We start from the raw sequence: 15,733 nt of genomic DNA, 5'->3' as shown, positions 1-15,733 counted from the left end.
TCACAAACGAAAAAGAAAAAAAAAAAAGCAACAAAACATTATCAAATCATCTTAATGAGTAAAAATTGTGCCAGTTACTTTTTCCCGCTTCTTTGAGAAACGCTACTTGCACAGCGCTAGTCAAACTAAATTAGGATTAGGTCACCGAGAATGCACCATGTGCTGTGATGGCTTTTACATCTCACAATACTCAAGAGAGGCTGCAACGGGTCAGTAAAAAGGAGTGATGTTGCCAGAAAAAGCCACCTGACAGGAAGTTGGAATCCTTAGTAGTTTTCTTGTGTTGCTTGGCAGAAGTTTTGAGTCAGTATTAAACTGAGAGTTTGGGTTTTGGACAGTCTTTGTAGCGTGTCTCCGGCTCAGCTTTTGGGCTGGCGAAGGAGGCCACGGATCCTGCGAACCAGAGCCTGGATGAAGGTGTAGCGGGAGCGGACCTGGCCGTACAAACCCTCCACCTCCAGCAGTTTCCTCTGCAGAGCCTCTCCGAAACCTGCGGCCATGTCGCTCTTCAGCTTCAGTCACACAAACAGAAGAACAGACAAGAGGGATCAGGAGCAATGTAGGTGGTCACACATATGTGAACATATACACAAACAACATGATGTCAGTCAGAGCAGCATTCAAATTGTTTAAGACATGTTGCCGATGCCCACGCGTGCCATTTCTTACCAGGTCTAGGTCTTGTTGGGTGACTCTGGGTTGGCCGAGACCACGACTTGCCTGCAACCCGCCAAACGAGTCTAAAGAACATACAGAATTACATTCATTAAATGCATGAAGCTAAATTCACTCAATTCCGCACCGAGGGACTAGAAACAATAGCTTTGCAGGCATCAGGTCTGCTTTACATGTACATATATATATGTGGAACGTATTTTCTCACCGTCTGTGAGGCGAGATCTGTACAAACTGGCTCCAGGCATCAGGGAGTCTTTGGGGTCGGTGGGAGAACAGTGCAACAAGTAGTACTCCAGGTGGCGCCACAACACAAACAAACACGTTTCGATGACATCTGAGGAAGAGGCAGGTCAAGGCATTTCAACGCAACTCATGATGTGGCATTTCTAGCTCTTTATTCCAACCAACTGAAGAGTATTTTCAAAGACAAATATAAAATACTGATGGACTGAATCTGTGAGTCTGTGCCTGCAAAAGGCCAAAGGATACAGGAGCACAGGGACAGCAGCTTGGCTCTGTTGTTGATAAGCTGGACCAGTCGTCTCTTGGCCAGCAAGCTCCTCTGGACTGATGAGATTTTCTCCACCCCTCCTGGGCCCGACACCAGGCCTTGGCACAACTGCAGAGAAGATGTCGGTGGTTAGAAATGAGGACAATGCATGTTGGAGTCAAAAAGGTGCAGAAACTAAAGAAGTTACTTTTTATTTATACCTTTGTTTACCTCCACTTTTAAAACTCAGAGGAAAACAGTTTGCCCAACATGTACAGCAGGCGTGAATAGGCTTAGTGGTCTATCATTACCTCCTTCAGCTCATCAGGAGGCAGCTGATCCAGGGTCTGCAGCTTGCCCAGGCTTTGTCTGTGACTCTGGTGGAACCGGAAGAAATCCGCAGCGCTGTTCTTCAGCAGGTACAGGACCAGACCCAGGCTGGGGGCCCGGGAGTAAGCCATTGATGTCGACAGATGAGTGGACGACAGATCTTAAAGAAATAAGAACGGCGGTTCAGTCTCATACTTATAGAAGTGGATGAGTGCTGCTGGCTATCAGACACTAAAAAAAAAGACACTTTTTTCTTCTTCTTTAAAGCCAATTCACAGACAGAAGAGGACTAAAACTGTAAAAGAAAATGTTTTAAAGTATGCTTGTTCCCACAGTATACAGCCGCACGAGTTCAGGCCCCTCTCCTCCTCTTGGCATTGGCAGAAAGTCACTGACCTGTGCGTCCTCCGTCCCTGCCAGCTGGCTCGCTGCCTGACGGGCTGAAGAGGCAGATGCTGAACTGGGCCTGGGCTGAGCTCTGCAGCAGCAGGGTTTGGCAGTACTCCATGATGTTAGCACACACCTGGGTACAGAGGACAGAACCTTTCAGGTCAGACAATGCAGTACTGATGAATAATCATGACGACGCATACAAGACTCAACACGCATCTCTTTCTAGTCACTGCCAATTTTACTGTTGGAATATGCAAAAGGTGTTCTTTGTACAGACAAGCTCACATAAACTACATTGGGGAAGCAATAACAAAATATCAAGCAATCCCAGGCCCCACCTCATCATACATCTCTTACTACGTCCCTTATAGAAGACTTTTTGTCTGACCTGTTGTATAGTCACCTCCATCTCCTCTCGTCTTTCTGCCGAGTCTCCAGGTGCAGCAATCTCGGCCTGCTTTAGCAACCTCTCCCGCTCGCTCCCCGCCAGACGGCCAAGCAGCGACAGACAGAGACGCTGGACAATGAAGAGACGCATTATCAACTGTGCAACTCACACACTGGAATGGGTGAGCGTTAGCAAGAAGACGACAGAAGAGAAAATGCATCAATACGACACATGATGAAAAGAAAGGCAGCTAGCTGTCGAACCTGAAATCTGTTGATGTGTCCCTGGAACTCTATAAGAACAGCACTGTTGACCTCCCCGCCCGTCTCAAGGGTACCTGAGAGACCAAGCAGTACATGAACACCTCCATTCACACAGTCTCTCTGAATGTGAACATGTTGTTGGCACAATGGAAATAGAATATTGTACCTGGCAAAGCAGTCTTACTGATGATGCCAGTAAGCAAAGAGAGCTCCTGCAAAGCTCCCATACTGAGCTCCTGACAGCGCAACAGGGACTGAACGGTGTCGCCATGCACTATCAGCCACTGGAGAACCTTTACGCACAGAGGGGAATTTGAAAGTTAGGATGTTTGTGCAATGATTATGAAACCGTTTGTAATTTTCACAAACACGGCCATGACTTTTACCAAACAATAATATGCACACATGAAACCCATTTTCATAGCGCTCAGATACAACACAGTGCAAGTTGTCTCATTTTCAAATGAGCATTGACCCCAACTAGGCAGCATTTATGATCTAATGAAAATCATCATCAACATATTTGACTGACTGACTTTTTTTTTAAGAAAAAATAAAAAAAAGATAATAGATTTAGCAATATTAATAGTTGTGTGCTTACCTGTGCCGCCCCTTGCTGGTGATTCATAGAGGTCGAGGTCAAGATCACCTGAAAGAGCACCAGGGTTGGGAGGAGAATCTGCCTGTAGCGGTCCATCGGGCTGGGGATGAAGCCCGACGGGTCCCTCATCAGCCTGTGGACCACCAGCGAACAGACACACATTTAGGCAACGCTTAATGCTATTAAGACACCTTAAGAAGAGCTAGTCAGTCAAACGCACTGTGATGAAGCAAAATAGTTTTATTTAAAGTTCTTCTTAAAGAAGTTGTTCTTTTAATTGTGTTGCTTTAGACAGGAATTACAAACACCATACAACAACAACATACAATATCCATTATTCTTTAGATTATTTGGTAGAAATCAGGTCAGAGTGGAAGAAACTGACTTATTCTAGAGGGCATTTTATCCCATTTGAAAACCCTTTTATCAATAACAATACATTTCCATAGTAATAAAAACACACTTAAGTTACTCTGCCACCTCTTTCCTTCCCTCTCCACTTCCATACCTGTGTGCATCGGTGTCAGGTACCATGTCAAACACCTGACACTCTATCAGCTGTGCCACCAGCCCACAGCGCAGCAGCTCCACAGCTCCCTGACCCGTCTTGGCCACACGAGTCAGCAGAGCCTGAGAACACACAGCAAAGTGTGTACCTTCATAATCCTATACCTACATAGGTTTTAGACCGAGGCTACATGTCTACTTTGGAAAAGAATAGGTATAAGTGTGCTCACCATCTTGCTCTCATAGATGTAAAGTGGTTTGAGGAGTGGTGGCTGAGGCGCGAGCAGGCTCTGCAGGGCGGCATCATCCTGCCTCAGGCTCTCCACGAGCGAGCGCAGGTAGCCACTGTTGCAGATATAAACCAGCCACTGATTCTGACGATCTATGGAAAGGATCCGGTCCAGCACTGACAGAGCCAACATCTGACCGACGGGGAGAGGAGACAAAGCAAGGGCAGAGAGTAAAACTAAGAACCTGGTCGGGTAATCCAAAAAATACATAAATAGGAGGCACTTCTTTCAGCTATTTAGACTGAATTTCTTTCGTGAATATTTATCCTCTCAACAGACCTTGAGGGTCTATGTATTTGGAAACTAACGACACCATATTAACATCATGTCAGTAGACCGCCCACCCCTTTTATGAGGCTGAAAATGGCAGAGTAAGAACATGAGTCCTATTGTTGTATGAACCTAATAGTTTGGCTCTTACCCTGCTGATTTCATGGCCGTCACAGGCGTCCCGACACACCACCTCCATGAGAGCCTTGCCATAGCTCTCAATGATAGCGAGGTTCTCTCTCTGCAGTTTGGAGAAACCATCTTCAGGGGCTGTGAGACGCTCCCACATCGCTTTCCCCGCTGGAGGGAGGAAGAGGGAGATTCTCTCAGATGACCAAACAACATCTGTACAATGTCCCTTTGGCATAACACCAGATAAAGGACTTATCTGTACAAATTGGCCCTACAGCATTCAGACAACTTCTGATGATTTACATTTGTGAAATAATATGAACTCAGCATATTTTCCAGACTGTCTGTATTGATGTTTCTGTGTTGTACCTGTCTGCAGAGTGTCTGGTTCTTCAGGTTTCTGTGCGATTTGAAGGTAGTACAGCAGGGCGCCGTACAAGTGAGCACGTAGACGCTGGTATCCGCCTCCTTAAAGTGCAAAAGATGATATTATAAAATCTAACCTCACCCAGGTTTATCAGAGCAACATATCCCCAAGTGAGAAATGTGGGTTCATGTCATCACTAACCGGTACAAAGGATGAAGTCCAGCAGCTTGCGGAGAATCAGGTGCAGGGCTGAGTTGGCGATGGAGGCAAAGCCAGAGGATGCTTCTAATCCCGCCCCCTGCTGCTGCTCTGACTGGAAGGATTGGCTGAGGTGGGCTGTCAGAGTAAAGACTGCCCCGGCAACAATGGGCATCAGTTCTCCTGCAGCCTCCTCAGACAGCACCTGGGCAATGCACAGCGACAGTCACATTTAGTTGGTTTAACAACCACAATAATTATCATGTCAGCTCTTACAGGAATTAACAATTCCTCAGAATATTCTCGACTTTGATTGATTTAATACTGCGTGTATGTAATGATGACCACTGAATAAAAGCAATGACACTGAAGATATTGCTTATTAGGAGTATGGTGTGATTCTAATTGCACCTAGCCAAACCTTTTCCTAAATGACTGCATCCAAAGTACAATAAAACATTTTGTTTTGATTTTATTCCCACACTAATTTCACCCTCAATGTGACAAACATCCCCACTGACCTTATCATGCAGGTCTAGCAGCAAGTCCCTGATGATGAGCTGCCTGTCCTCGGCAGGTATGAGATCAACAGGGCAGGCGGTCAGCAGCGTCTCCACCAGGCTCCTCCAGGACCGCAGCGCATGCCGCTTTGCACTCAAACTCCGACGGACACGGTTGCGTTCCACCACCTGCTGCAGGATGGAGTTCACCTCCTAAAGGACACACACAGGGACAAATATGAGTGAGTTCACTTTGAAGAGATTGACTGCATTCGTGAGGGGAAACTGCTGGCGTGCTTTCAATCACTGCGTTGGTCAAAGGGAATCATTGTTTTTATTTTAACTGGAAGTTGGAAACCACATTTCAAAAGTTACCACTGATGATGGCTTTTTTCTGGTTATTCTGGACTCGCAACTTGCTGCTAAATTACAAAAGTCCTATTAGTTTTAGTTAACTAACCTCCATCAACAGGGGCCTCTGTCCAATGGCTGCCATTCCCTGCAGTGCATTCACCTCAGCAACCAGCACTCGATGTAGCAACTATAAGGAAGTTGAACAAAATATGACACATCAGCGGAAGATCAAACACAAACTAAATAGTTGAAACGCATATGGAAAGTTTACGTGTTCATCCTAGAAACCCACCTTCACGTTGCACACAGTGTGTCCTTGCTCATTGATGTGCTCACAGTTGGAGATCACCTGCTCGATCTGAGTGCGCTCAAAGAAGTCCAGCTGCAGCAGCTCAGGCATATCCTGACTGAAATCGATGGCGTCCAGCACGCTCAGCAACTTCCTGCGCACTGATGGCATCAAACAAGGACAAGATGAGTCAAAGTAAAAGACCCATCTGGTGTAATTCTAAAAGAACAAGAGGCTTAAATGGCAGCTAGAATAAATTACTCAAGTGTGTGAAGATCCCCTAAATGTTGACTGAACATCGGTTTGATTTAAATGTGTACTATGGTGGCGCAAACCTTTAGAAACTGTGTCAAAATGCAGGAACCCGCTGACTGATCTGGTTTCTTCTTCCATTCCCGATTCCCCATCAGCTAAAAAGAGAAATGAAGAGGTTCAAGGGTCAATACATGTATGAGCAATCATGTTATTGAGAGTTTAAGTTGGCATTTAAGGGTGTGTGATGTTTCATTTTGTATATTTATCAGAGTATGTATTTTTTATTTTAGAACAATAAAAAGTAAATGGCCAGAATTATTTCATTTGTTTCAAAAAAGTGTGAATAAATTGAAATGTGCCCTTCGAAATGACTTGACAACATACCTGTATGTTGAGTGTGTGGCTGGTCATCCAACAGGAGGCCGACAAGGTGGTGTGTATGTGAACGCTGGCGGTTCAGTGAGGTCACCCTCAGCTCAATGGCAGCTGTTTTCATGAGCCAAGACATCTGAGAGAGGGCGGCGATCTCATTACCTGAGGAGAGCGGACGGTAGAATCGAATCAACGAAAAGACAATGTACTTTCACAGCATTTTCATAAACACACACACCCACATTTTAACGGTGACAAACTTTACAAAGCTTTGCAATATTTACTTAGCCTTTCAGCAGGAATACAAAACAACCACTAATTTCCATTAAGGTTCTGCATTTCCTGCCTCTTTGTTTTAGGGTTTTCATTCACCAACTCCCTAATGTTTTTATTATTATATATTTGTTGCACCAAGGGGGTCAGCCGGGATACTGCACTCACTAGGCAGGATGAAGGGTAGGTGCTGCAGGTGAGAGAACAGGAAGTCCTGGCTAGTCCTCAAATAGCGCATCGTAGGTCCTGATGTGTCTGGGCAGGCACAAAGCTGGTAGATCACCTGAGAGAGGGAGACGTGCAAACAAGGCAAATAATCAGCACACAAATTTCATGTATACTTTCAACCTACGAGGCATAAAACGCAAGTCGTAGAGGATGACGAGTACCTGGTAGCAGAGCTCAGCCATGTGTGGGGCCTGCTGTATGAGTACAGGTCCTGATCGCTTCTCTGTGCCTCTCTGCAGCAGACTCAGGATGGCGTGCAGGCAGCTCCGTGGACATCCCAACACACCTGTAACACAAAGATTCACCGCCAACTGAAAGATTACACTCAGGTCATCCGATCCCCTGGCCACCCAAACCAGAAACACAAAAATGTTGCTAATATCCAATGCCAACAGCTGAGGTTGTAGTCTGACCTGGGTCCTGGAGGTTGGTGGAGGACACAGGCTTCTTGACTTCATAGCCCAAAAGATAGAGAGCCACATTTGGTGTCTTCAGCTCCAAAGATGTGATGAGCAGGTTCAGCATATGGATCCGAGTTTCATGTCGGATTCTTGCAACCTTCTTTTGTTGGTCTGAGTCTGGAAGTTTGGGGGTAATGAAGTAGGTGAGTGTGACAGTCATTATAACAGGTTTAGATTTCACAGTATTACAACAACAGGATTTAAGCCAAATGCAGAAGATGAAACAGTTTTCAGGCCGATTCATTTATTTTTTACAGACAAGACTTGTCGCTCACCATCTCCATTCTCCGTTCCCTCCTCTGCCTCTTCACTGTCCAGACACTCCACAAAGCCGGCCATAAGCTTGTCACTCACAGACTAAAAGACAAAACATGTTCTCAACTTCAAACACAACACAAGTTCATAATGAAGATCACTAATATAGAAGCACCTCAGTGAATCAAGTAAAACAAAATGGAAAAAACCTCCTGAAGCATCTTCCCAAGTCTTTTGGATAGAATTTTATAATTTTATATATTACACCATACAATATTCATACATTGGTATATTGCACCAAATATAATTGCAGTGTTTATGCTTCACTTAATACATTTGGGGTTTATGTTATCCACATCGAAGGGTCTATATAAAAAGGTAGATTTAATTACATCTGTAATTAAAAAGATATAAAGCTACTGTACAATATTTGGGTTTTCTTGTTCTTTTGCTTAATGCTCATCATTTTGTGAAATATTGTGTGTGGGAAATCTTTTATTTTCATTTGGTAAGAGTTGAGACTTATAAATATACCTGGTCGTGTGTGAAATCTCCCACCAGCCTCATCTGAATGTTGGGGTATTTGGCAATACGACGCAGGATCTTTGCACTCTGGAAAGCAGCCTCTGGGTTGGAGCTGCTGTGGTACAGGTACCTGCAAGGACAAACATAGGTTTTATAACATTTCCTCTCTATTACCTAGAAAAGCATGGAGGGCAACAGGAACATGTTATACGAAAACGGACTCAACAAAAATCCCAACCATGGCGTCGATACCACAGTTTGTAATAAAACCTGGATGCCCTTACCTGGCAATATTGACAATGTAATCTGCCCTTCGAGTTTGAGGACTGACCCCCTGGAGGAGCTGCTCCAAGGGGGACACCAGCATGGAGGCATGGCTTTCTCTGAGGAGGTCCATGAACACCATCTCCTTCTGCAGAGCCAAATCCAGCAAGCACAGGCAGCGGAGCACCGCCGACTCCAAGTGCTTCTTACCTGTAGGGGAAGAGTGATGGAGCATGTTAGAACAAACACACACACACACACACACACACACAGGCGGTCTGTCTTTCCCTGACAGCAGCTGCAGATGTCCTCTCACCAGGGAATGGTGCATAGGTGTCCAGCTGGCGTACACCCTCCTCCAGCAGGCTGAGGCAGAGTGCCAGCATGGGCGAGTCGTTGAGCAGGTGGAACATGACGCTGTGGCCGGGGGGCTTGTGGGCCGCGACCTGCTCACCCTGCAGCTCCACCATCTCCTGGACAAAGTCTGACGGCTGGGGCTCGTAGTCCCGCAGCAGCTTGTGGAACACCTCCAGGACAGCGTCAGCAACCTCCCACTGAGAGATGGCACAAACGGAAAACAAATTAACAGATGTGTAGTTTTACAGTGACAACTTGCACACTGCAGCTACACATCTTCACCCTGTAGGACATTGGGAGAGCACTAGACAACACCTTACCTTCTCAGCTGGATGCCGATAAGCTCTGGTGGGGAAGGGGAGGAACACAGAGTCCCGCAAGAAGTTCAGGTAGGGCTGAAAGCCTGGCACGCGTAGCCCCGCCCCCAAGTTAGTGGGCAGGCTGCTCTCGACCAATGTGCTGATCAGATGACAGAAGCCTCGAGTCAGGGGATACTCCTCAGAGCTCGACTCGATCTCATTCAGCTCCACCTAAGAGCCGAAAAACAAAACAAAAGTCAGAAGGTTAGCCACTCAAATGTGCATCTACTTACAGGTTATACAACTTTTGAGCAGGAAGCGTTCACTTTGATGAGAGATTAAAGTGAAGTCTCTGAGTTGTTACCTTTAAATGTTACTTTGCTATATTCAGTTGAAATTCAGTCAAAAGCAAATCCCTTCCAGTCAGCATTGTTTTGCATCACAACAACACATTTGAGTCTTAAAAATATTACCTTTGGGCATCCGTTAAAATTATTTTGCCGGCCCCAAATGTTCTAGTTGCTCTCTGTGCCAACTAATGAACCATCTTATTTGCATATTGTTACGGTAAAAGAGACTAAATCAAAAGCCTTCCTTCAAATTGTGTTGAATGAGTAATTAGCATCAAATTCACAAACATCTCACCTCAATTCCAGCTGCCTGCCTCTGTCCTGGGGCTCGCACTGTCTGAAGGATCTGTGATAAAAGAACATGAAGTTATCAAACTTTATATCACAACAAACTTCAAAACACTGTCTTAACACCATTAGAATACAGTTCGTTGGTTGGATAAAGATGAGAACACACCAATCTGACAGCCACTCAGATAGTATGACTAAAAGGAAATTTAAAGTTTTATAGTTAGCCCGTCAAAAATGGCAAAAATAGGATCACTTTACAGACTCAATCCTGCGCTTGATAAAGAGTTTCAGTAATTCTGTTTATACTTGGCAGACTTTTCTTATAAAATGGTCTATTCTTTCAAGTGTTCTATTCATTAAGTAAAGACTAACCTGTGTGTACTCCAGTGACTGCCAGAGTGAGGCAGCGATCTCTGGTGACTTCCCAAAGGCTGCCAGGCAGTGCAGGAGCTCGGCCTTCAGGACGGGAGGAACGCTGCACTGGAGCAAACCCAACATCACGACAACCGGGGTCCACTGGGGATGCTCACACAACGCCAGTCGAGCATTTTCACTCTGAAGAAAAAAATATCCCAATAAAGTTGGATAAGAGCAATCTCAGTAACCTGAGTGTTACAGTTCCTTAGACAAGGTGAATATTTAATAAAAATGCCCATCCTTCAACTGATTCTGTACCCATGTGATGATGGTGGTGAGCAACTGCAGAAACGAGGTGAGTCCTTCCAGCTCTCTTTGGGTGATGCCCCTTAGTGATGGGTGCCGGTACTGTGATGCGTCTGGATTTGGAAAGTCTCGCCGCAGGTTCTCATGGTAGAGCATAAGGGAGTGAAAGAAATGTTCCCAAGACACCGGGCTGCCTGAAACTCCCTGGAGGTTGTCACCTACAAACATGAACAGGAGGTTAATTGGCAATCATTTGGATATGTATACAGTCACCTAATCCCCTATATTTGGAGTTAATTTACTTAGGATTTGAAATAGTTGTTATATATGTTGTGATATGTTTATAACATATAATATCACAAAATCAAATGAAATTGTCTTTGCCGAGAGGTCAAACTGCATATAAAATCTCTTGCACATATCAATCTGAAAATATGTTCATTCTTACTTGAATCCCCGATGACAAATGTACAAAGTATTTCTCGTGATAACAACAATCTGCTCTTACTGTGTGTGGCTCCGTTGGTTTTAAGCAGACTGAAGGAGTAGTGGGCACACTGAGGACCATTGGCGAGCCCTTTCAGCATACGGAGATAGGAGACATAGAGGGTGGAGGGGAGGAGGTCTCCCATCTGACGCACAAACTTGGACAGAACCACCTACAACAAAGCACAAAAAAAAGAGCAAAAACATCAACAGAAAGCCAGAGTAATACAAATGCAATATTTAAAAAATGTCTTTACCTTTTTGCCGACGACAATTATTGGTATGAGGAGAAATATATATATATTTTTTTAAGCAATAAGGTTCCAGAAAATTCAGCTCCTACCTGTTTATGTGGAGGCCTTTGCAGCGCCATTCCCAGGTAAGATCCCTGCAGGGAGGTGTGTTGGAGCGACTCTGTGGGACACCAGAACTCCAGACCCAACTCCAGCCCAAAGGAGTCCTTACTGTAAAACTCTCCGATCTGGAAAGACAAAGCAGTAACCAACACGGTTACAAACCCACAGGAACAGACCACCGCAGTTTTCCTTACACACCTTTGCTACCGTTTGCTTTTAACTTTGCTCATCAGGAAAATGACCTCCATTTTAAAGAACATTACCAGATCGACTCTTAAAATGTGAAAGGTGATGTTGCTAAGTGTATGTGTGCATGCGTTTGCAAAAAACACTGACGAGGGTCATGAGGTGGTCCAAGTCCTTGCGTAACGATGATGGAAGCTCGCTGTCCATCTGTAGGGACATGTGCACCAGACGGGCATCCTCATCAGCGCGGTTACGGAGCTGTTTCACCTACAAATATGGCAAAAATATGTTAATTAAACAATTTAATCAACATGCAATATAACAAAACAACAACCTGACAAGCTAACACTACAACGTGCCATCCACACAAGTCAAACTTGTCGGTGGTGGACATCTGCGGCATCTCTCACCTTCATTGGCATGAGTGCCAGGAAGTCTGTGATGAGTGAATGGAGGCGGCGGATGTAAAACTCTTCCTGGGCAAAACCCTCACAATTCAGGATGCCCTCCTTCATAAACAGGAAGACATCTCCCAGGAGAGCCTGGTCAGCAAGAGCTTCGTCTGCCTCCGTGAACTCGACCAGGGCTGCGCATCACACAAATAAAAAAACGTCTTTTAAATGGCTATCTTTGAGAACTCATTCAAAAGGTTTTCTTCAAACAGCTAAGAGGTATATTGTATGCATATCCAAGAAAAGAAAAAAGGACCTTACCACATCCCTGTGGTAGCTGAGAAAGGACCCTCAGAGACAGAGCCCAGGCCATCCGACACACAGCCTGCAAACCTGGAAGCTTCCACGTCGGACCCTCCATCAGACGGCTGTGTACTGCCTCCACATACTGCCTGTTGGTCAGCAACGGCAGTGTCTGGATCAGATCTAGAGGAAGACAGAGACAATCCTTCACCAGCTGTAGAAGAATATTACTGAAACTAATAGCAATCTTATGCATAGGAACAAGTAGAATGTTTAAGTGAATTTGACAAGCAACTTCAATCAAACTTAAATTATACACATGATATGTATTGAACATGTTCTCACCTTCTCTATCTTCTGTTCCCTGTTCTACGAAGCTGACATCCAAGCAGTAGAGCAGTGCCATGACCAGAGCCAGGTTCACACTGTCCAATGAGCCGTCAGCTTGAGCCGTCACTGTCTCCAGGTGGCCGATAAGAGCCAGGGTGTCATCTTCAGACAAAGGTGATTGGCAGGTCCATGAAAACAGGCTGTCTGCTAGGGCCTGTCGGCATTCTTTAATGAGGTCAGAGACCTTGGGACAAGAGAGGGAGTTAAATATTGTTCATATTCCACTCCCTTCATTCTTCTGCTCCATTGTTCTTCTTTAGTGACGACAGAACGTTACTGGCTTCACACTAGTCGAGTAAGATTGAACATTTTATATAAATAAACACAAAAGATTTGCTCCCACCTCTTTCCTGTGCTTCTCATTGCCCAAGCCGCGCTCCTTCTGCAGTCGCTCAAACTCACGCGTCACATTTATCTCCGACATCAAGGTTAGGATGCGTTTGGTGAGACCCTGGGTCATTAGTTCATCTGTAAAGCGCATCGTCAAAGCCACCAGCTCTCCACTGAATGAGAAAACAAAGAGCAGTACAGGTCAATACCAAGTAACTTGTTGAAAAATAGGGCAATAACATGCTCATCATGTGGAGCATTAAATGCACATGTTATTGCTTGTATGCGCTACTTGTAGATAGTATTATCACCTCAGGTCCAGGGTGAAAGTCTTGCCATGGCGTGACTGGATGAGTGTGCGCAGCGAGTTGGCCACACAGAGCTTTCCATCCCAGTAGAGAAGCACAGCTACTAGACCTCGTGTCAGACCTGGAAAATGGGGCTGCTGTTGCTCACCTGGAAAGATATCAATACATTCTGTGAAACTTCAATGTCTTCTACTGAAAGTCATGCAATGCTTTGTCTCTAAATCATGGATTTAATCAGGACAAAACAAAAACAAAAGTGTCTTTGAGCATTTTGAAAAGCGCTATATAAAATTAAAGTACTATTATAATTATCATTATTAAAATAGCTATCATAAACTAATGCGAGTGCCGTGTTTATAACACAAAATACTACATTATACACACACAAAATGTATTACATAACTTCCTTTTTAACTTTGCTTCCAAGTAATGTATTTTTCTTATGTCCACTTTACCTGCTAACAGAAGCTCCAAAGCTGCTAACTCTCCAATATCAAACAAATCGCTGAGGATGAAGGCCTCTGAGAGTAGCTGCTCTGGAAGGAGCCGTGACCCCTGCTGACCTTGGATGGCGATGCCCTCTGTGCTGGCTTTACGCACCTTCTCTCTCTGCTCAGCACTCTTTGGCTGATAATTAAGAGAAGACCAGATCATATTAACATCAGAGCCTCAAGATACACTGAAGATCAAAATGATTCTGTCTGCTCCAATGAAGTTGCAGGATAAACAGGAAGAATACTCTTGGAACACTGCATCTCACCGGGTTCGTATAAAGTGAGAGAAAGTGCGGTTTGTGTTTCTTCAGCTGCAAGTCGAGGAGGTGGACGCTCTCTGGCTGTCTCCTCAACACCGCCCCGTCCACCGTCTCCCACAACTCCTTCAGCGGCCCCCACAGACTGGCTCCTGGGTGGGGAAATATGTTTCCAAAGGTCTTGTATCAGCACACATGCACATAACTCATTATCCCAGTTCTATTGTGGTCGTTTCTTATAACCACACTTGGCTTCGGTTGGCTTTATGCATTTTGAGCATCTCATATATGACACATGGCTGATTCAGCCCTTATAATTGGACTAAAATTTAGAGTCAAATTCAGGCAATAAAATATATGTGAATTATTGTAAATACAATCTGTAATATCTGATATTAATGACTGAGAGGACAAGATGGGGCTGAGCCTGTGACTACTTCATGATGTTGACATTTTAAACCTCATACAATGAGTACTGTAAATAATGCTGATGTATAAATACCAGACAGACAATAAGACTGATGAAAGATTGACATGTGATTGACAGTAATTTACAGGATCAGTGAAATCATGTTACATTTAACTTTTTAACTTAAACACATGTCACTTTAACTTACACTTACATTAACTTTATCTGTTTGTCAGAGCACTTTATCTTATACTTAATTTAATACCCATTGCACTGTTGTTGTCATTGATTGTTGATTTTGTTTGTCTCGTCTAACGTCTCATGTCTAATGTATGCACCTTCCGCCTAGAAAAATTCCTCGTTTGTGTAAACATTCCTGGCAAATAAACGGTTTCTGATATCAGTTTTTGATTGAAGAGTTGTACCTGTTATGTTTGCTATTTTACATTAAGCCTCACTATTCAATTATATTTTGAGTAAATACATTTAGTATTACAAGCCCCTGTAAATTCCTTTTAAAGCAACCAGGTTTGTATTGACCAACTGAACTCATTGCCAACTGACAGGTGTGTTGTCAACCAGAGGCTAGATTGAGGCTGAACGTTGTACACAAACTTGTCTGAGTTGGGCGTGACGCAACTGTGGGAACCAAGGACAGCAGTGAGGCAAGTGAACCAAGGCAGAGATGGAAAATATGTCTTTGCTGGTTCCAAGTCAGATGGTTTCAGTTTTGCTTCCAATCAACGTGAAGTAAACTCGTCTGCTGACCCATTTGCCAGGAGTTGGGCCAGAGTCATATTTCCGTAGGACATTTGTTATAATGTGAAAACACGTTCAGGTTAACAGTGTAACACGTTTACCCAGCGATTCGTTGTTATACCAACATGAGCAAAACTAACGTTTACTCGTACGCTATGCTAATTTAGCTTAGCAGTCTGCAATTGAGTGATCCATCACCATGTGGTCAAAACATGACGTGCGACCAAACTGGCGTTAAAAAGCGAATATGACCATGTTCAACTGGGCAGAAACAATCATTAGCCACTGCTAAGAATGAACAGAAGTAAGCTACTTAATGAAAGAAATATAGTTCATACCCGAATTTACCGCCATCTGCGCCGCCATGATACACTCTGGAATTGGACCGAAGCGGGTTCTGCATTGTGCCGGTGTGAAATT

At 44.3% G+C, this 15,733-nt stretch overlaps 1 protein-coding gene across 1 annotated transcript; it reads right to left on the bottom strand.

Moving 5' to 3' along the window:
• Positions 1-59: 59 nt before the first annotated feature.
• nup205 (nucleoporin 205) lies at positions 60-15,679 on the bottom strand (the record flags this gene model as incomplete). The annotated part of the gene is made up of 42 exons (XM_079223934.1): positions 60-512; positions 670-740; positions 884-1,012; positions 1,168-1,297; positions 1,480-1,606; positions 1,891-2,021; positions 2,280-2,408; positions 2,543-2,616; positions 2,709-2,835; positions 3,144-3,276; positions 3,652-3,773; positions 3,881-4,072; positions 4,362-4,510; positions 4,712-4,810; positions 4,911-5,112; positions 5,429-5,620; positions 5,868-5,948; positions 6,054-6,211; positions 6,386-6,460; positions 6,690-6,839; positions 7,119-7,233; positions 7,340-7,464; positions 7,592-7,756; positions 7,915-7,996; positions 8,429-8,549; positions 8,704-8,893; positions 9,000-9,237; positions 9,361-9,570; positions 9,985-10,035; positions 10,353-10,535; positions 10,656-10,861; positions 11,152-11,302; positions 11,473-11,610; positions 11,822-11,938; positions 12,082-12,257; positions 12,385-12,549; positions 12,712-12,940; positions 13,100-13,259; positions 13,398-13,542; positions 13,850-14,021; positions 14,155-14,297; positions 15,652-15,679. The coding sequence occupies 42 exons, from the start codon at positions 15,677-15,679 to the stop codon at positions 360-362; spliced, it is 5,934 nt and encodes a 1,977-aa protein (XP_079080060.1). The 3' UTR covers positions 60-359.
• Between the last annotated feature and the right edge of the window lie 54 nt (positions 15,680-15,733).

The sequence above is a fragment of the Taurulus bubalis genome, assembly GCF_910589615.1.
Source record: "Taurulus bubalis genome assembly, chromosome: 9".
NCBI lineage: Eukaryota > Metazoa > Chordata > Actinopteri > Perciformes > Cottidae > Taurulus > Taurulus bubalis.
The sequence above is the reverse complement of the archived record's forward strand: the minus strand, read 5'-3'. Positions and strand labels throughout refer to the sequence as shown.